Below are 21,782 nucleotides of genomic sequence, written 5' to 3'. Positions count from 1 at the left end.
TGTCATACTTGGAATTTTTGGTATTAGCTAGTGATTTTTATTATGGTTCAGTGTCTTTATTCAGGCAGGAAAAGTGGACTGAACGTGAGAACTTTGCTCTTACTCAAGAGCCTGGAACAGTGAGTCCAGCTCCAGGACCAGTGGAGCAGTTATACCACGGCAGGCTTGGCACATTGGGTTAAAGGTCTTATCACAAGCTTCAGAAGCAATACCAATCAATGTCAGACGCACAGAAATATCTTAGCCAAAATTACAGGGTCCAATGATCATTTCTCATACATAATTAAAGCAAACAATTATCCAGCTGATCTGCAAAATTCTCCTACGGCCACCTGCTTGTGTAGTCTTTTAATCAGCAAAAAGAAATCTGTATTAGCAATCACCTTTCTTACCACATAAAATCTTCACTATTGTTTAAGAATGACAGAATTGGAAAAATCCACTGGGATTACATGCAAAGAGCAGGCACTTACCGCAATGGCAAAGCAGGCCAATGCTTATGTTTGAAGTACTTTCACAACAAAAGCTGTTTTTTTAAAAAATTATCTTTCTTCTTTTAAAAGGAGGCAGCAACATGAGCTGTCTGAAGACTGTGACATTTCTTTGAAGGCTGTAACATTGTTTTACAGTCATTATTGTTGCATATTCTGTTTAATTGGCAGGATCCTTTTTAAACTCTTCAGAAACGTTTATTTCTTAAGCGAGATTTGTCTCAAGCCACACTGGTGCAACAAAAACTACAGCTGCTGAACACGGAGCAACTGCTCTGCACATCAGTAACTGGACTCTTCAACAGAGGCATCCAAAAACAGTAGCCACCCTTCAAAAACCTGAACATAATGGAATCCTTATGGATCAAAGCAAGACTCTGCTTATGCTGAAAATACCAGCTCTGTTCAACTAAGCATCTAAATTAATGTCCAAATGCTGAAGTTATCAAACGCAATTAGACAGCAGTGAGACAGTAATAAGAACATGGCTTTGTGCATGAAGGGCCAGTAGCTTTAATCACATCCCTCCTAACCCGCCAAGTGTTGGGATATGGCTCTACGGGGACTGACCTGCTGGGAGCACTCTGCGGTCCCAGTCTGGCTTGTGGAGTGCCCATAACCAAGAATGCATGCAGATGCCACAAATGAGGTATGCAGGGCCGCCTCAGCCAGCTGCTCCACTGGTCCTAGAAAATGGCTGAGGCCCAGGGGTGCTTCCCTGAGCCACCCAAGGCTCGGGCGAGCTGGCTGACCCTGCCAGCAGCCCCCGGCCAGCACTGGGGTGCACCCGAGGGCGGCTGCCAAGGGCTCGCCCACAGCCAGGGGTCCTCATACCACACAAACCTAGGCTGGAGAACGCGATCTTCCTTGGTTTCCATCACACCTACCCACCCTCACAGCCTGGGCCATCTCCTTCAGCTAAGGGGGCATCCCACAGGCTGCATCCCTCCCTCCCATCACGCTGCTTGGCCAGGGGACGGAGCCAAGCGCGGGCCTGGCGTGAGGCCATTCCAGCCTCTGCCACCGGCTGCTGGGGAGAGGGGAAGGGACGCCCTCCGCCCCCACGGGCGAGGCCGCCGCAGCGCCGGCCAGGCCGCAGTTAATGGCGGCAGGAAGCCACCCCCCGCCTGCCGCGCTCCCTCCGCCGCCGGCCCTCCCCGTGACTCGCTTCCTCCGGCGGACGGGAACTGGGAGGAGTGAGCGGCCCCGGGCCGCCGCCCCCGCCCCGCCAGCGGAACCAGCCAGCCGCCGTGCCCCGCTGCCCGCGGGGAGGGACGTGGCCGAGCCCCGCCGCCGGGGCGTGCCAGCGGGCGTTCGCCGCGCACCCAGCTCGCCGCGCCCGGCCGCGCCGCAGCGCCAACATGCCCGCCGTCGACAAGCTCCTTCTGGAAGAGGCTCTGCAGGACAGCCCGCAGGTAGCGGCGCGAAGCGGGGCGGGGGGCGCACCGGCGCCGCGGCCGCCAGGGACAGCGCGGCCACCCGCCGGCGTGACGCCCCTGGGCTGGCGGTGCCGGTGGGCAGCCCGCCGGCTCCGGCCGCGGCGGTGAGGGCGAGCAGCCCGGGGGGGCCGGGAGCGGCGTCCTGCGGCGGGTGGGGGGCTCTCGGCAGGTGTGCGGGACGGCAGGGCAGGGCGGCGGGGCGGGCTGCCGGAGTGGGTCAGGGTGACTTCGCCTGTCGGAGTCGTCGGGGAGCCGAGGTGCTGTGAAACAGGTAAACGGCACCCGTGTGGCGTCGGGGGAAGGCTTTCGTCTCCTACTGGGCATCTGCCCGGGAAAAACAGGCCGTGCCTGCTCCTAGGGGGCCGCCGGGAAGAGGGCTGGACCCCAGCGCGGGGTGCATGGCGTGAGGAGGCCGGGGCACAGCGCCCTTTCTCCTCACCTCCCCCGGAGGAACTCCTCCTTGGCGTTTTCCTCATGCTGACCTGCCTCGGTGTGCACTCGGTCGCTGTAAGGGTTGCCCCGACGAGGCGAGGTGTGTTGGGGAAGGATGGGTAGGCATAGCTCCGTGCCCTGGCTTCCACCGACGTTCCTGAGGGGAAAGGAGACTTCTGCGCTGTGAGTCACCTGGCCCTGGTGACAAAAGTGGGCTGAAGGAATGTCACCACCCGCGTGCCTGCTCCTTTCCTCTCGTGGTGAGGCACCCCAGGGGCTGTAGTTCAGATACAGGGGCTTCCTCTGAGGGTAGATGAGGTGAAGTGCCCCCCCCCCCCAAAGATGACTTCCTTCTGGAGGAGTCCTAGAGAGGAGGACAGGTGCTTGCTGCCCTTCCCTTCCCAGCTGCAGGCACGGGAGGGTGATTTTCTCCTCACTCCAGCACTGTGCCTGGCTCTGTAGCTCCCTGTGCCTCATTGCTGGGGGCCATGATGCGGCACAGCTGCAGGAGTGACCCCTGCGGATGTGGAGACCCCGCAGTGAAGAACACGCCATGTTGTGATGTTTGCAGGGGGCAGAGACGTGTGAGGCCTCGAGAGCTGGGAAAGGAGGATGGCAGGAAGAAAGTTTGGGTGGAAGAGAGGAACGGGAAAGAGTGGTACTTTTGTGGAGGGGTGGGGAAGGTGCACTTGAGGATGAAGTGTGGTGTAGAGACACAAAAGTTATTGGTGAAGGAGGGAAAGAAGAGAGGGCAGGGTGGATCATCATGGATCCTGCTCCCAATTATCTCCATGTTGTAACCCTAACTCATCAGCTGATGGATCAGGAGGAGAAATTATAGGTAAGCTCTGGAGCAGATTGCTAAAAGGTGTTACGGAGTCTGTCATGAAACATTTTGAAGGAAGGACTGGACATGCACCTGTCAGGACTTAGTCTTGGGGCTCATCTTGATCACCTCTTACCCTGTTTTTCTGTGGTTCCATGAACTCTCATCCTAGTAAGAATGATTTTCCTAGTCTCTTTTATGTGGCATATGTGGAATCTCCATCCTTGGAGACTTTCAAAACTTGACGGAAAAAAGTGTTGAGTAACCTGTTGTAATGTCAGTCGGCCCTGCTTTGAGCAGGAGTTGGGGCAAGGTGACCGGCAGAGTTCCTTGCCAGCCTGAATTGTTCCGTGTTCCACAGTTTGCCAAAATGTACTAGATTTATTTAATATGTTTTTAGTATTAACCTCCTCACTGCGTTCTGGAGCTGAAGAACTTGACACACAGGATAAGTGAACTCATTTACCTCTTCAGTCAACACTTCCTTCAATGATTAAAAATGTAACACTGACTGAAAGCAGTTGAACAATGCACTGAATTGAATTTGGACGTCTTCATCTTTCTTCTGACCTGAAATGAAGGCTGTTAACATCTCCTTTGCAATTACTGGAAATACCAAGCCGTGCATAAATCCAAGTATTTGCAGGATGTTTTGGCTTGATTTGGTCATTACTTTTTGTTCAAGTCCTAGAGCTTTGGAAGGGAGGGGCGTTGTTTAATTTTTGTAATGGCCCAGTGTTGCTAACATCTATTTTCTCATGCAATGAAACAGGGATGTGTTTTTTTCTGTCTGTTTAGCAACAGGGTACCCCTGTGAGCTAAGTGCTACAAAATCAAAGCAAAAAGGCAGTCTCTGTCCCACAGAACTTACAGTGTAGCAGCTTATGGGATCATTTACTTCTGTGTAGTGACCTACTTCTCCTCTGCCCTGTGCATTCACTTACAGTAATGAAAGGGATGGTAAAATGAGGATATAACCTCACTTCGCGTAAACTGTGTGAAGTATGTGAATTACGTGCAAGACAGAATTAGGCCAGTTATTTCTTCATCAGTTTTCTGAAACTTGATTTCTCTCTCTGCAACAATATAGTTCTTTTGTCTTGACTTGTCTCCAAGCGCTGGCTGAAAAAGGCCTTAAGAAGTGTCTTAATTTTGAGGTGTTTGGCCACAAAATAGAGAAATTTACGTAAGCAGTCATGCTAAAACAAGGGAAATACTTTCAAGTAAGTAGAGAATTTTTTCCTGTTTCCAGAAGCCAAGATAATGGTGCTATTAATGAGGCCTCCTGAATGTTAGCTTAATATTTGGACCACTGGTTTATTTCAGCAGCATTAGCTGCTGTTCCAGAATTTGTCAAAACAGCAACAATGAAAATATACACATGCTGGTATTTTGTTGCAGTGATTCAAAATGGTGTTCTTAAAGGTAAAAGTTTCCAAGAATAACTTCCAAATGGTTTGAATCATTTATTGTTTTTATTATTTTTGAACAATGTGCTAATAATTGAGGCCAAGACTTTCAGAAATTATTTCCCAGAGCTGGTCTACCTCAACCCATATTTAGACATCTGAAAAACTGAACCTGCAAAAATTTAGTAAGATTTAAGAATGTAGCTGATATTCCTGTGTTTGGAAAACTTTTCCAGCATGCAGAAGTGTTTGATCTGGAGCCTACTTCAGGCAATTTCTTTATAACTTCTTCGTCTTGGCTTGAGATTTGTCTTGATAAAACATTGTGTGAAGTTTTATTGTTTATGCCTTCCCTAGATTTTTTTTTTTTACTAACTGTCTTCATACCCAGTACTTTTCATGTGCTGTTGTAACACAAAACAAGGAAGATGAGCACTGTCTAGATAAAAGATAGTTTGTTGACATTAGTTTTGCTTGGTTTAATGCATCGTTTAAGATAAAACATTTAAACCCAGATAATTTTGAAAAGCAGTATGTTCTCAATTACTGAATTATCTTAGTGTGGAAAACTCAAAATCCTGCCACTGTCCTTGTAGGGAAGTTCTGCACAAAGGTTTTTTATGAGTTTGGGTTCTTGGTATCCATTTCATTGAATTGGCCTTCTCTCCATTCTTTAGTTTTTATGTACTCTTTATTTGAAAACAGTACACTATTATGTATCTCCTTACATGCTAAGATCTCAAACAAGTTTCCCAAATGCAATGACTGGTAGTGACTCTTAGGTAGGAAGTGTTGTAGCAGCTTAGCATGTTAGTAGACTGAAGTTTTGAGAGCTTTCGAGTTACTCAGAGTATAGGAGTATTCCCGTGCAGCATATAGAACAGAACCCAAGGACTGACTCCCGAGTTACGTACTTTAACTGCTGAGCAACACTAATTTCTGGCTTAGATACATCTCGGCAGAGATGAAGTGATAGTTGATCGTAGACCAGGGTACATGAAGGATGCTGATTTTGAATTTTTCAGGACAAATATAAAGTCTGGGTAGAGGGTTTTGCAGAGAAGAATAAATGCCTTGGGGAAGTACATGTGCCTTCTGTTAAAACAGCAGAGCATTCTTAAAACGATCTTAAATCTTGGGGAAATAAATTTCCTGGATTCAGGTCTGGATACTTCAGGTACATAGGAAATTCCCATAATAGGAGGATAGATAAAGCTTTTGCTCTGTTACAGGACTGAGGTGATTATGAAAGTACTGGAGTTTATGCATGCCCCTCACATAAGCAGATGAAACTAATTAATGTCATATGTTAGCTGTACAGATGGAAAGACATTGCCAGTTAGCATCAAATAGATTGGATTTACCAAAGTTAGGACTAAGGATGGATCATGACTTTGTTAAAGGGACAGCCGTCCCACTTTCATTATTGCAATGATCTAGCAAATTCTGGAGCTCGGCATTATTCCGAGATATCTTTGTGTCCTGTCTCAGGAGCTGTGTCAGCAATGTAATTCTTTGTGCCTGACGATTCACCAAAACAAACCAAAGGAATTCATGTCTTTAAGATAACACAAATCATTATGCTCTTTTTTTTCACCCCATTTGCTGACAAGGGTGGGCTAGCAGAATGGAGAAAGTACAGGGTATCTCTGAGTGGGTGTATTACTTCCATGCCTGTTTTTGTAGATGAACGCTCAATTGTTTGGGTCGATTACATCAGCTGGCTTTGGCAGTGGCCCTTTAAGAGTTGCTCAAGACAGTTGAGAGTGAATAATACTCTGTAAATTGTCTCATGGAAAGGGGTGCTTTTAATGCAGTCTGACATTAGAGAAGTAAAGTGAGCAAGCAGTGGTGTTTGACCCAGTCCTTAACGTGGTTTGGATTACTGTAGTCAGCAGGCAGATATTCAGGATTTTTTACATTCCTGATTATTTTGGAAGGAATGTCTATTAGTTAAAGCAAGAAACAGGGAGTCAGAATTTGGCCATAGCATTTTATCACTTTGCTTCCTTCTGCCTCAGTTTACCTATCCATAATAGGAGGACTAATTTCTACATATTTTGAGATTCTGAATAAAGAGAATCATGCAGTGTTAAAGGCTTATTTCTGATTTGTGTTTTTTGCTACCATCTACTTACAATCATTTATGATTCTTTTTAATATTTTCACTTGGGACTAAAACCATTTGCTTTTTTTTCTTTTATTGAAGACTCGGTCTTTGCTTAGTGTCTTCGAAGAAGATGCAGGAACCCTTACTGAATATACAAACCAGTTGCTTCAGGCAATGCAGCGAGTCTATGGTGCTCAGGTAATTTTTTATTTGTGTTTCTTTTGTTTGATGTGGAGTAGAAGATAAATTGCTATTATGATGCTGTTATGTACATGAAAGTTGCCAAGTAACTGCACCTGTTGTGGTTTAAGATGAGTTGCAGATGTTTTCCATCTGGTATCTCAGCCTCTTCCTGCTTTGATGTTCAGAAAGGTGATATGCATGCAAAAACTCCCTGCTTTGTCTGTCTCCAAACAATTAATGAAATAAAAATTGTTTTATGTCCTTGACTTATGGTACATTGGAAGGCCAGCCTTGACAAAATCACTTGCCTGAACGTAGACACAATACACAGATAAGTAAGTATTCACACTGACTTTAGGCATCTGACTTTGATGCTGCGACTCACCATTTGGAAGGAACGGACTATGTCCCTTCATTACAAAGAGAATGTACACTTTGAATCATACTGAAGTTGAGTACCTAAGGTAGTCAGTGTGAAAAATATGGGAGCAGGAGCAGAAAAAAATAACACTTTTTATAAAGTACTTACATGACCTAGATGACTAAATCCCTTTGAAAGTAAAACTTGTAAGGTAAATTACATCCAGTGCTTTGTAAAATACTATTCTAAATCAGAGAGATTTTCAGTGAATCTAGGATTCCCATGTGCATAAAACTAGATATTTCAAAGTACCCTATCTAGGTCTTTAAAGACATGCACAGTATCTCATGGAACTTTGCTAGTATTTATGTAGGTTACATACCTGAGTTCCTTAGAAAAAACATTTCTTCTATTGAACTGGTAAATCCGAGGAGACAGAGAGATGAGATTGCAGGTATTTTGAATTTATTGGAAGACTCAGTACCTGATTCTTATGTTATCAGGAATCAGTTCAGCTATAATACTAGAAGTGTGTTAATTTGGTGGGATTGCTCTTTTGGGTGACTGATAATATGCCTTGAAAGAGCCATCTGCCTGGGATCTAGCTACCTACACCTGGAAGATGCAGCTTTGGAGAGCTTCAAAGTCTTCGTGTCCTGGATCCTGTGCAAATGCAGCGCAATCAGAGGCTTACAGCACAGCTTAGATGCTTGATGCTTAGAAAACAGTACAGTGCATAGTCAGGGGCTGAAGGGGTGACATGAAATCAGAGTCACAGAGCTTGAAGAGTAGCAAGAGTCTGGGCATGCTGGATGGTAGAAATCTGAGACCAAAGAGCAGGTTGGATTGAAATGGATGAAAGAAGGAAGTCAGGAGGGTTTGGTTTGACCATAATCAATATGAAGTGTCCAGCTTGTGGACCACATGTCACTTTCCCCTGCTGATGCCTTTTTAGGATGGCATTTTAGGGATAGCTTACTCTGGCCTGTGATTCATGAAAAAATGCTTTGTCTGCTGTTTTTTGGCCTCTTTGTCTCAGTTTTTGGCCTTCTCCATTTCTGTTGCCCCACAGTTAGGACATTTCCTCTTTCTTCTCACTGTCTCAGCGCATTTACCCGTCTGTACTTTGCAGTGCTACTGAGTCTACTTCATTTTCCCAGCATTTCTTGGCCACTTGCTTCCTGCTTTAGTTTGCACTAAATACTCAGTCACTTGTAAAAATGGGATGTGTTCCTTGAAAAACCTCATGAGAGTTTGATGCTGTTTTGAGATGGGAGGTGCAAAGCAGTCAAAATTTGTAAGGATGTGGAGGCGGGCACCACCCTATGCTGCCATTGCCTTAGGAAAATTCATGTTTGGTGGCTGATGTTAGGGACTTTACCAAGTACACTGGCTCAATATTTAGTGTTCTTCATGTTGCTGCTCCTGCTGTTTAATTCCTTGGGAATCTCTGTGTGTTGTGACTTCAGTTTGGGTTTATGATCTTAGAATCCAGTAGTGGCAAAAAAAGACACTGCAGTAAAGCATAAGTAGATCATATTATATAAGTGGAAAAGAAACCTTTTGTGGTTCTTCTTTCCTATATATACTTTACAAGTTCTTGATATTTTTGCATGAGACTTGAAATAATACACTGAAATTGGGGCAAAATTCTGTTATTTTTTAAAAAATAAAAAATAATGGAAGTTTTTAATTCAGCCATATATGGTGGTTAATTCCCAAGAGAATGGAGGTGTTGTATAGGCTAACATTGATTTCTGCCTAATTTTACTGAACTTTGCATATATTAATATGTTCTTTCCAGGTGCCATTTCTGAATATTTCAAAGGAGAACATACTTTCTGACTGGATTCACCCTCAAAAATTGAGGCACACACCTTACTACAAAATTTTATGATTGCAATTGCTGTAGAAAGAGAAGTGTGAAACTGAGTTGTCCACTAAACATGAATGGACAGTTAAGAAGAATCTGTGTGTAATATTTCTGTGTGACCTAATCACAACTTGAGAGAAAATCAACTTTTGCTCTTGTTAGGAGACACTTTCAATAGCAGCATATTAGGAAGTGCTACCAACGCATTTTAAGAGGGAATGTGATTTAGTAGAGAGAGTGTAGAAGTTGAGAGTATTGAGAAGCCAGGTTCTGAGTTTGCCTTTTTGTTTTCCTGACTTGAATTTTGTCTTTGCAAGTCATTGTCATTCCCTGCTCTGGTTTCCTTATCTGTAAAATAGGTATTACAATTACTGACCTACTTTGAAGCAGTGACCGTAAAAATGGCTGGAATCACAGTCATGGCAGTCAGACAAAACAGCAGTGGGTTCTACCAGTCCACAGTATTGAAAAATTGGGGCTTTTGTCCCCTCAAAAGAGTTAAGACAGTTTAAAAATGTTAATCTTGTTTTCTTCCTAACTACCTTCTGAATTTAAAATTTCCCAGATCTCAACCATATTTTCAATATTTTTTTTAGTAGTTTACTAGAAGTTTGGTGTTCGTTTTGATGAAAACTCAGTTTTTAGTGTCATTCAAGCCACTGCAGCTTGTGATCAAATAACAGGGTTGATGGTTCTGAAAGGATGCAGTGTGAAGTCTCAGGGGAGTAGCAATTAGTACCAACTGCATGCTGCAAGTTATCCATGTGGATATATGCATATATTTGTCCCAGAACACTGCTTCATGTGCAGAGCAGTAAGTTTGTAAATGGACAGCTCAAGCTGCTCTAAACTCTTGGATCAGCATGTTTGAAAGGAATGTGAGAAAGAGAAATAGTTGCCCAGAGCTTTTTAAAACACTTACGAAAGTAGAGAACTTTTTGAATGTGCCTTTTGTTCTCCCGTCTTTTTTTTTAAGCTACAGGTTTCTGCTAGGTGCTGGGAACCTAACTTTTCAGACTTAACATGTATTCAAGCAGGACCATTTTGCATGCCTTTAACTTTTCTGATGACAGTAGGACAGTCGTTGGGATGGTGCATCAGTTGGGATGGGCTTCAGTAAACAACGTAGGCAGACCTTTGAAATGACAAACCTTTGTCCCAAGAGTGGAAGGATGGATCTGCAGCATCTTGTTGCAGGGCGGAGGCATTGCAGGGTGTAGCAGTGGATACACTGCCTAGGCACCTGGAGCCACTTGATGTGGAAGACCCGATAACACTAGGCTGCAGCTGGGTGATGCACTGCTGGCAGATTGCCTTTGGCTGCAAGGCCCTCAATGTGTCAAGTCCCTGGTTGCTGTGCAGGACCAGGACAGTGCTTTTACCTCTTTGAGCACCCACACCAGGTGTGATGGGGTGGTGACTATTTCTCACATGCAGTTCTTCAGTGAAAAACAGACTGCAGTGCTACAAGGCAGATGCAGTGCATGATGCGGTCATTAAGAAGTCACAGGAACCAAGTGTATGAGCTGTGGTCAAGGAGTGAGGTTTAGCTGATCTGGCAAGGCCATGTGTGTAAATATAGTGAAGCATTTATGTATTTCTTCATCAAATAAACCACATCTGTGTGCATACATAACTGTACTTCCTGCTGTGATTCTCCCATCTGTGCTGCGGTACCCTGAAGTAGTTTTCATGTCTGTGGTCTTATAGAGGAAGTCTTCCTTGCAGAGTTTATTCCTGTAGTCCTTGCAAGCAAGTCCTGGTGCTGAATCTGGCATTGTTGCTGTCTGATTTCTGTGAATGTTGTGTTCATCATTCTGGACATTCTATTACCTGAGCAATACATAATGCAGCTAGCAGGAACTATTAGAACTTCATTTGCTTAAGCTGCACGCTGCGGCTCTTGGAGCGGTGTATGAGCAAAGTATGCCCAGTTTCTGTTCCTGACTTCCCACTGCCATAGTAAACTATTTTCAGAGCTTTACTGTTATCTCCAGTTCTTCATCATAATATTAGAAATGGCTCAGCTGGGATCTTCACTTGAAACAAAATGCCATTTAGAAACTCTGGAGACTGTTGTGTCTCTACTATTAGAAGGGATAAACAGTTAAGTACGTTAGAGGAAAATAAGGTTCAGTATTTTGTCATTGGGAAGAGGTTTCAATCTCATTATTCCTGACAAATCTGTCTGGGTACTAAGAGTGGTGATGGCAGAAGAGGAATAAAAAGAAACCCATGTTGCATTTACCAGTACATCCAGAGAGAGAACAGCATGGGAATTGTCAGCATCTGTGTCTCTGTGAGCAGTTGTCTTGTGATTCCAGAGTCACATGGGCAAAATGGCAACAACCTCAGGGGCCCACTGCCTTTTTATGTCCAGACTCTTAAGGAAATTCTTGACGGTTATGGGATAGTCCTGGGTTATATGTACCACATTATGTGTATCAGGACAGCTTGAATCTGTCCAGGGCTATTTTAGGTAGTGCTTTATACTAGTGTTACTTCTGTCCCCAAATTCATGACACCTCATGTCAGCATTTTTCAGCAGTGCTGCTTGTTTCATCTTTCAATGTATTGACTTCACTAGGTTATAACTCAGTAGGTAAGTGTCAGGCTGTCTAGGGCATGCATGTATTTTCATATTTATTATGTTGCATAGCAAACCCCAGGTGTTCTGAATTCTTAAATTAGTTGTGCTTGAACTGACAAGTAAGCACTGGTAGTTTTTCTTTTAATTGCTTGCTTTTTGTGTCTGAGGGAACATTGTGTTGTCTTTTCAAATGGTAAGACTTTTTTTTCCCCAAACCTTTTGAAACATTAAAGTTTAAATGAGCGTTTTGTAAATTTTAAGTTCCACATAAAGAAGCTTCAACAAAGTATTAGATAGGAGAAACACTTACTACAGTTGTCAGCACTGACTTCTGTGAAATAGCATATATATTATTGTTTCATATTCATTGTAAGTTTGCATCATATGCCTCTGTACTTCCTGAGGCATATTCACCATATGTTGCTAACAGAGGTAAGCAGAGCCTTATCACATAAGAATGTATTTACAAAACCATGGGAGTTGTTTTTAATACTGCCTGTGAAGTTGGAGTTGTCACCATACCTGGAAGCAGGTTAACTTTGCACTAAGCGATACCTGGAGCTTTGAGTCCTACAAGGAGGTGTAGATGTATGGATGCCCTGCTGATAGTAATTTTGCAAGAAACTGAAGATTCTTACTCTACTGAAGTAGCCATCCTACTGTAGCTGCTTTTGCCGTTTTACAGCAGAGTTCTGACTCGTGTCTTCTATTTCTTGAAGCTATTGGTTGATCCTTTGCTGAACCATTCACATTTGTGAGGACTGAGTGCCATGCTGTGAATCAGCAGCAGGGCAAGCTGTATGTTAGCTTGATCTTATAAAGTGCTGGGCAGCCTGAGCACCCATGTGAGGCTTAGCTTCTTTCAGCCTTAGATTCACATTTCCAAGTCATTTAATATGCAAACCGAAGCCTGTAGGGCTGTTGCATTTACTAGATTGATGGAAAATTCTGTTTTGTAGGAAGATGATATGCACATGCTGCATAAAACTGTTGTATCAAGACCCAGTTCTTTCTTTGCTGTGCCTAGTTTTGAAGGTGAATTTGTTCCCTAGTTCTGAAAGGAATAGAAGGCTGTAAATGCCTCACAGACCTCTTCCTTCAACCACCTACCTGGGTTGTTTTTTTTTTTCCTCATTTATGAGGCATTAAGCTTTCCCAGATGCAAGCCACATTTTATTACATGTCATTCTGCACGTACAGGGTACAGGGTACGTGAATAAATACCTTTAGCAGTATTTTACTTGTTTACATGCAGAATCCTTTGGCAGTTCTGTCTGTTGGTTACTTGCAGTTTTAAAAATGCCAGCATTAGCTGGAGTAGGAAAGTAGCTTTGCAGAAAGCTTCATTATATTGGGATTGGAACTGGACACGCTGGAGTAGTTCTCTGTCTTTAGAAGTTAATTTATAGCTCAGCTTAATCTTTTACATGCCCTCAAATCCGTAGTCTGTTAGATGACTGTCTACAGAAATATCTTTGGACTTCAGTGTATTAGCCCTCAGAGTTTATTGTGGAAAAATACAAAAAGAGACCCTAAAAAGGGATAGACTGCCTCACTGGTAAATGGTTAACAGCAGAGATTTTGTTACAAATGGGTATGAAAAAATCATACTCTTCTGATTATATGTACAGCTTGGTGAATAAAGGTGATAATGAAGAAGGTGGAATCAGCCCAGAAAAATCACATGCCTTTGCTCTGGCGCTAGATCAGAAAATAAGTTGGACATTTTCTTGCTGACTTATTTAAAGGCAAGGTACTGAAATAACTTGAGAATTAAACAATGATTTTTTTAATCTGTTGATTTTTCATTTCTAGTAGATTAATGCTAGATTCAGGACACCGCTTTTATTACCTTATCTATGTGCACTGGTGTTAGCAAACTTTATTAAAATCTATGCCTAGGGCTAGCATGCCTTAGTATGCCAGCTGATGTTAAAAAAGAAAAAAAAGTCTACATATCTGTAATCATAACTGATTGCTTGATACCTGTTTGCATACAGCCTTCCTTCTAGTATACTTTTCTACATTAATGCTGCAGTGATGTTTTGCCTGCTAAGTAAAGCCATCTGATGAAAATGAATGTATTTGTGATGCCCAGTACAGGTTAATTTTGCCTTCATTTAGAATACTTGGATTTCTGTTCAGTATTTTGAGTTTCTGCCTGATAAATCATCTCTTCAATAGCTCTCCCACTCCATAAATGCTTGATGAATTCTGAAATGTCAAGGTAATGTGGAAGAGATGTGAAGCAGGCAGTCAGGATTGTATCGTGGCTTTTCTTTTGCTGTGGTGTACTGAATTTCAGATACTTCAGGGTAAGGGGAGTGAATGTTGCTGTATTCCATGGGAAAATGTCTTTGAAATAGATTAAAACCTGTTAAAATAATTTGCCTGGATGTAGTGGATCTGTCAACTGAAGCAATGCAAATAACTTCTAAGTCTTGAGACTGATTAGCAGCCGGGCAGGGATGGGGGTGGTTGGAGAAGCCTGATTAGGAAGACATAGGAGGAGGATTAAACCAAACTTCCCCAGATTAGTGTGCTTAGCAATGCAGTATTACCACTAGGTCAGCAGAGCACTTTGCCTGCTTCCTGTTCCTTACGCAATGTAGCTGTGTTTCAGTTTGCTAGCTTAATTTGATTTATTTACAACTGATTGGTGTGTGGTTTTTCTTTTGGTTTGTTTTTTCCTAGCGATAGAACAAATGATTTTGTACCTCTAATGGGAACAAAGTCTGGCAGAGGTTGGGAGGGAGGATGAAGGACCCAGGATTAACTCTTCCACATGGGCAGAGATTGACCAACAAGTTTGTGGTGTTCTGATGCAAAGAACCGAGTCTATAAATGAAAAATGTGACCTGCTGGCATCAGTGGGATATCAGTGATGTGTGGAACTGTTGTCCCAAAATCAGCCCAAAATTCCAAAGTAAATTTTCTGTCAGGCCCTTCCATCAATTTGTTCTGTAGCTGGAGTAGCATGCCATGCATGTCTGCTTGAGGTCTGTATGTGACTGTTGTCACCTGATCATATACTTGCTATGATGTTGTTAACTTAAGTCCCTTTGAGACCCTCATATGTGTCCCTCCATTATCCTGTCATATACTGGAAACTGCTATTGGGGAGTGGTGATCACTGGGCGGTGCTTCTTTGTATTGCCTATCTTCATACTGTCTCACACAGATAAGTAATGATGCTGTATGTTACTCTTTGGATATTGGGTGAGGAAATTGAGGATCTGGTAGTCTCTAAAAAACAAGTTTTGAGAATGGCTAACAGAAAGGAAAAGGATGCCTTTGGTATCAACCCATTGTTCTGAAGTTTCTTTTAGTGTCGGCAAGTTTAAGGCAGAAGGATTTATTTTACAGACTCAGAACAGACCACAGCTGCAGGCTTTGCAGGAATAAGTGAACTGAAACAAAAAGGGAAAAAAGAGGCATGTTTCTAACACTTTGTTTATTTCAAAAGATTTCTCTCACCCTGACCCAGCTGTACAACTGAAAGGTGGTATCACAGTTGCTGTCTGAGGACTTAATCTTGCAATTCTTAGCTCTAATTTTGAGGTTGTGTTTATGAAAAAGATCCCGGGTCTAAGAACCTCTGCTGCTTCTTGTATTCTTAAATTCAACTTTGGACACTACCCACACACATACAAACCAACCTGTTTAATGTCATCTGTCCACATGCAAGGAGTCTCATCCTTCCTGTCATCAAGTCATTGCTTGCTAGCTCCCACTTTGAAAGTGGCAAAGTCTTTCAGGTGTTCTTAGAGCCTGGGGGCAGATAGTTAAGGCTCATTCCTGTCCTTGCCTAAGCCCTTAACAAGGTTTGTTAATGTATTATAAGGAACAACATCCTTTTCAATCCACTGGCTCAGGAAATACTTAAATGCCAAGTGTTTGTGTAAAGCTTTTTCATATTAAAAAGTACACAGTCTGCATAACCAACCTGCAAATCCTTGGTGTTGTTACTGCATGAAAGTGTAATGCTTATTACTAATTGGTCTGAGACAAGACTAATCCATCACCATGAGGTGAGAAGAATCATGGGGTGCGCATGATCTGAGTTTGGATCCAGATTAACTCAGTTCTGAGCCCTTGTTTATACCTTGGAAAGCCTCTGCTCTCCCATCTCCAGCCACCAGTGAGTATTACCACCATAGTGTTTTAAGATGGTCAGAAGTCGTTCACTCAGCTTTTCCTGCCATGTGTTCACATACAGCTGCTGTGACCTAGACCATGGCTCTGTCTGTTCTCTCTAAACACTTGGGCACGCTTAAGACTCTGGCTAAATGTTTGGGCCTTGCTATCCTGATTAACCCTCCTTCCTGGCATGCCAAGGTGGTGCAGAAGCACAAGGCTGTAATGCAGTATGTCAGTCAGAGATGGAATCAGGCCAAAGTAAATGGTGCTTCAGAATCTCTGGCCCAGATGGTTAACTGTGCCATGATCTGCTTGCTCAGGATGACAAGGGACAATAAGAGAGCACACAAACTCTGTCCCAGTTTTAATGGTTTTCTGTACCAGCCCCAGCATAAGGGGTGCTATTAAAGCAGTTCAGATGTTGCTCTGAGTTTTACAAACTTGCATGTTTGGAGAGAGGAACAGATTATGTTAAGGTTTGAAGTTAAATTAAATTAAAAGTGATTACTTTTCTGCATTACTGAGGAGGAGAAGGATTTGATGAGGGTTAAGACAGATCCCAGTTCCCCCCATCCTCTTTTGCTTTTGTTCCAGTTGTAAGTCATTATTAACAAATCGGGGACAGAATAGTTGATATACAAGTGTTAGGAATACATTGATTAAAGATTGACGTATCCAAATGGTTGTCTGTTGTTTCCAGCTGTCAAGCAAAATTAAATACCCTCACTACAAGTCTTGCTTTGCATAAGCACATCTTGAGGATGTGTGTACTTTCGCTGTCCAGTTTAGTCATGAGAGTACAGATCTGTGTGCTGGTTTGTGCTTCTGTATCAACTTAAAGCACTGTATTTACATCAGTACGTTCCTTGAGCCTGAATGCATGATATACAGACTCATCTGCTGGTTTTCTTCATTGCTGTACATTTTGGGGAAAGATGATGTACCAATATGAAACATTCTTATCCTGGTATGACAGCTTACATGTTTGAGGTTGTTCTGGCTTTGTTGTTTTGGTGGCGGGGGGGAACCCAAACCCAAAACTAAACCCCAAATCCTACCTCTGTTCAAAGCAGTTAAATTGAAACTGTGTGTTGATTAGGTCTGAAGCATACCTGTTGTTACTGCTTCCCTATGCAGGTATTTTGGGACTAGTTGTTTACATACAGCTGAATGTTTGTGTAAGTAGTTGCAGATTCAGTCAAGAAGCTGGTAACAAAGTAGTAGTAACAGCAGAGCTAAAGACCTTTCATTATTTCTATTGACATGTCACTTTTGTTTGTAGAATGAAATGTGTCTTGCCACACAGCAGCTTTCGAAGCAGCTCCTTGCTTATGAAAAGCAGGTATGTTCAACATACGACTCGGATTTCTTTTCAGCCTCAGCACTTGTGAAGAAGTCTGTGTAAATATTATGGTGTCCACAAGTTCATTTGCTTTACTTGTTTTCATGTGAAGGCTGTTCTTTAAAAGAAATAAAATGCAAAATGTGAGTTAATAAATTTATGAAGATGCAAGCCAGTTTGTTCCTATGGTATGACTATGACTTTAAAATTAGTTTAATAAGCATTAATTATATGTTGTCTAAAATCCATTCATTTAAAACAAGAGGAGCAGGGTAAAAGGGTAAAAGAATACTAATGAGTTACTGTTTTTCCATTTATTTTTATCATTTATTGCATTTTGTAGGAGCATTCGTTACCTTTGTAGTAAAACACGTATTTTATACTCACCTTTATTGATTTATGGACCAAATGTGTGTTTCTGTTTCCAGCATTTTGCCTTAGGTAAAGGAGATGAAGAAGTGATATCCACTCTTCATTACTTTTCAAAAGTTGTGGACGAGGTAATTTGAATTGCCAATATTCTATTTTTACATTATAGAATATTAGTGTTTTTTTCTTTTGGGCTTTGTCCTTTTGATTCTGAGCCTTTCCACTGAAGGCTAGATTGTGCCTGGGTTTTGTAGAATCATTTATGGTAATATCAGCCTTTCATAATGGTTAGAGCTGTTTCTGTGGCTTCATCCCACATGCTGTCCTCAGAGCAAAGCTGAATTTTCTAAGTAGGAGAATTAGAAAAGAAGCTGAAGCAGGACTTGTCATCTAGGTAGGGGCCATTTTTTATTAGATTTCATTTAAGAATGACATTTCCATTTATACACTGCAGTTTGAGCCAAAACTTGCCAGGGATGGATGCAGGGCAGCTATAAATTAGTAAAGTTGCAGTTTAGTTGCTGTGAGATCATGCATAACCCAGAGGTGTCTGGGGGAGGTGGCAGAAATGCCTGCTGAAGGCAGGTGGGGTACTACAGCTGTGTGTGCTGAACACTTCTACTCCCTGTAGGTTGCTGCTAAGTACTGGGGATCTTTCTAAATGCTTTTGTTAGACCTGCCCATATAACACCTCAATATAATCTTGGTATCTAGGTCCTTATTGCTTAAGTATCATTTGTGACATTGCACTTTCTGTTGTGAGCAGGGCTGTGCCATCAGAAAGGTGCTGTTCTTGTTAGTCTACTTTTGGCTTCCATTCATAAGGCAGAAGGGTGGATTGAGGTCTGCTGTTTTGGAGAGGAGAGTTTTGTGGGGCAAAAAACAAGTTAAAAATTTTAGAGCACATGGATAACTTAACTACAGTGAGAGGAATCCCAAAGGGTAACTTTTCGATTAGACTTCTCCTACTGCACATGTGCTCTCAGGGGATACTTGAAAGTTATGTTTGTTGTCACAAGTCTTGTACTTGTCTGCAACTATGAATGAATCAAAACCAGAACTTTCTCCTTCCCGGGTGCAAGAGGACATCCCATTTGGGAGCAGAGAGCCGCGAGGCTCTCTGTTCAGTTCTGTCAGTCACATTTTCCTTCACAAGAACCTACTCCATTCCTCAGCCTCCTTTTCTGTGTGTTAGCTACCCCTTGTACCTGTTCCTCAGTTATCTGTTCTACACGATTGAGTTGTACTTGTTTAGTTTTGTATCTACTCATGGGAAGTACTTCATCCTTACATGCATAACCTCACCTAGAGGCCTCCAGGTTACTGTGAGCAAATGGGCAGAATATGTCAGCATGTGGTGCGCTCCTGGTTTGTAGTATCAGGCGCTCTGGCAGTGTGATTGTTACTTGTCCTACCTGAACCCATCTAATATTCTTAGCATGCCACTGCTGGTGTGTAGAGCCTTGCCTTCATCCTAAACAGTGTCACATGAGTGCTTTAAAAATAGGTCTCCATGTGCTGAATTTTAGAGAGATGCTTACAAAAACAGGAATGGGAAACTGCTCTAAAGGTAAAACATTTGAATGGGACCTTTCGCCGTGGTTGCTCCCTGTTGTGATTGTGTCCTGGATAACCCTTGTGAATGGAAAGAGATTCTAGTCATGGTGGTGGTACTGTAACTCTGTGATGTAGACACTAACAAAAACTGGTTAATAAAGCTAATTAAGATTAAATCCTGATTTGTTAAGCATTAGAATTAATGGTCAAGTGAACTGCCCTAATAACAGTATGCAGGAACCAAGAAGTTCTTGGATCCTTGGAAAACACCAGGCAGGAATTAAGCATTTAGGGGAAAATCCCCGTCTGTCTCTGATATCTTGAGAAATGTATTTTAAGCACTGAAGCACACTGAAGTACCCTTTCTTTTATTTTTATAATAAAATCGACATTTTATTATACCCTTTTTTTGTCTGCTGGGCACAAATGGCAGGCTACAGAGTGCTGTTATTTTTAATTTTTTTATTTACACTGTGTTTTAGAGTATTGCTCTATTCTCTGTTTCAGCTCAATATTCTTCATTCTGAACTGGCAAAACAGCTTGCAGATACAATGGTTCTCCCAATAATACAATTTCGGGAAAAGGATCTCACAGGTAAATTTTATTTTAAGCTTTAATTTTCCTCATGTGTTCCTTCTTGCTTATTTTATAGTAAGGGGAGACATAGTGCCATGTAATAGTTTGTTCTTTGATGATTCACAGAAAAGTTTTTTTTTGTGGATTTTTTTTTTTATTGCCTGCTACAGAATTTCATTGACAGGTGCATGCTTTTACTCAGACATAAACAGTGCAAGTTCATCACATCACATTTTATGCACCATATGGTGCAAGTTTGAAAATACACGGCTTTGTTCTTTGCTGGGTCACTTTGCTTTTACATTAGTGTAATTTCACTGAAATCGTTGATATTATGATTGCCTGAAGAAGCGAAGTTTAGCAGTTAATCTGGCTTGCAAGTAGTATTTATGCAGCTTCAGAAGATTGGATTTGTTTGTTTGTAAAAAAACAAGCAAAAATGTTTTTTTAACTTCAGAGTATAGTATTTTCCCTCCCTTTCAAGGAGTCAGTCTTTAAATCCTTGCCATGCAAAGGTAGTTCCAAGTAACCTGATTGTACAAACTTCGACATTCATTAAACAGCAAAGCAATAATGCAAATGTTTGGTGTTAATTTCAGAAGAAACAAGGTCACATTCAAGGTCAACGATATCTTAACCTACTCATGCAAAAGAAATAAGAGTTTTTACTGCAGAATTTTTTTTTTTTTAAACCCACTTTTAATCTAGCTAATCTCAGTCCTGTTTATGTACTTTTAAAGACATCATTTTGATGGGAAACAAAACAACTACAGCACAATAATGACTGGTTTAGGTTCCTCATATGGTAGCATCTCATTTGAAGTGAAGACATCAAGGTGTTTATTTTAATGGATATCTTGTTTATCATACAATGTCAAATATAATGCAGGATTTGGAAGGTAAGATCTATAAACAATTTCCCCCCTCTTTAATGTGGCTTCATTGATACAGTGATTCTGCTTCCATCTTTATGGGTTCTGCTGCCTGGTTCATAAAAGAAGACATAAGAAGAAAATGCAAGTGAAGCCTGCAATCAAAGTCTCAACTACTTCATCACAAAAAATGAAATTTTCTTCAACGCCTCTGGATGTCAAAGTTGTTTTTTTTTCTATCCATCCATCACAACCTCCATTTTTCTCTGACAAGAGGCTGTAGAACAGTTTTTAGTAGAGGCCTGGCCATACTGACATTTCATTGTAGGATGAAGCAAGGAAGATTGACCATGTTGTTGTTTTTACTTTTGATCTTCCTATGTCTGTGTCTTGAACACTATAGAAACTTCTAGGTTAAAGATAGTCACACCTGGGAAGAATTTCTGTCTTTCTGCATCAGTCATGAGGAAGTGTTCCAGGGAGACAAAGGTGGTGCGAAGCTGATCAATGAGTAGGTTGTTGCAAGTAATCAGAGACCATGATGACATCCTACAGTTTCCCCTTTTCACTGTTGCATAATGTCTGTTCTTGTGAATGTGCTTGCTTTGTAGCTTTTTGAGAAGGGTTTTGCCAGTTGCAGCATACATAGATATGCACACTTGAGAGTAGCTTGCACCCAGCACAGAGTTAAGTCGCCTGTTTAGCTTCAGAAACTCATGACCAGTGTTTGTTATGGTAAGCATTATAGCCAGCAGTCAGATGTGTTAGATATGTATTTCTTTTCACAGAGAAATTTAGCAAAAAATGTTCCACATTGATGAAGGTTCATGTACAGTAAAGGGGCTTACTTACGTCTCTGGGACTTGGATTTCTCAGTATCACATAAGCATTGTCAGGAAGTTGTTCAGAACTGCCGGTCTTTTATGATAGTGCTGGGCCTTTTGTCATAACAAGCATACTGAAATGGTGCTTCTTTGGGTAAACTACACTGGCAGATAGGAATCTTTTTCATAGTGATAACTTTATTAAGAAAGTAAACACACTCAATTTTTCATTTGCTATCTGCCTGTTCATTTCTCTAGCAGCTGATCTGGTTTATCATTATCAAGACAGGCACAACATGCATCTCTGCTGTGAAAGGACTTAGTGACTTAGGCATTAAATATGCCATAAACGGTCTCAGTTGAACAAAGTCTTTACAGCTGGTTTTA

At 41.9% G+C, this 21,782-nt stretch overlaps 1 protein-coding gene across 1 annotated transcript in view; it reads left to right on the top strand.

Annotated features, from left to right (window-relative positions):
* The first annotated feature begins 1,701 nt into the window (after positions 1-1,701).
* The window catches only part of APPL2 (adaptor protein, phosphotyrosine interacting with PH domain and leucine zipper 2), a 38,890-nt gene continuing 18,809 nt past the window's right edge, over positions 1,702-21,782 (top strand). Inside the window, exons 1-5 of the mRNA XM_055710567.1 lie at positions 1,702-1,906; positions 6,807-6,905; positions 17,137-17,196; positions 17,625-17,696; positions 19,630-19,717. Of these exons, the coding sequence (XP_055566542.1) occupies positions 1,853-1,906; positions 6,807-6,905; positions 17,137-17,196; positions 17,625-17,696; positions 19,630-19,717 (373 nt within the window). The 5' untranslated portion in view covers positions 1,702-1,852. The remainder of the gene's footprint in view (positions 1,907-6,806; positions 6,906-17,136; positions 17,197-17,624; positions 17,697-19,629; positions 19,718-21,782) is intronic.

Source organism: Falco cherrug, chromosome 5 (assembly GCF_023634085.1).
Source record: "Falco cherrug isolate bFalChe1 chromosome 5, bFalChe1.pri, whole genome shotgun sequence".
Lineage (NCBI taxonomy): Eukaryota > Metazoa > Chordata > Aves > Falconiformes > Falconidae > Falco > Falco cherrug.
Note: the sequence above shows the minus strand (reverse complement) of the source record. Positions and strands in the feature narration are given on the sequence as shown.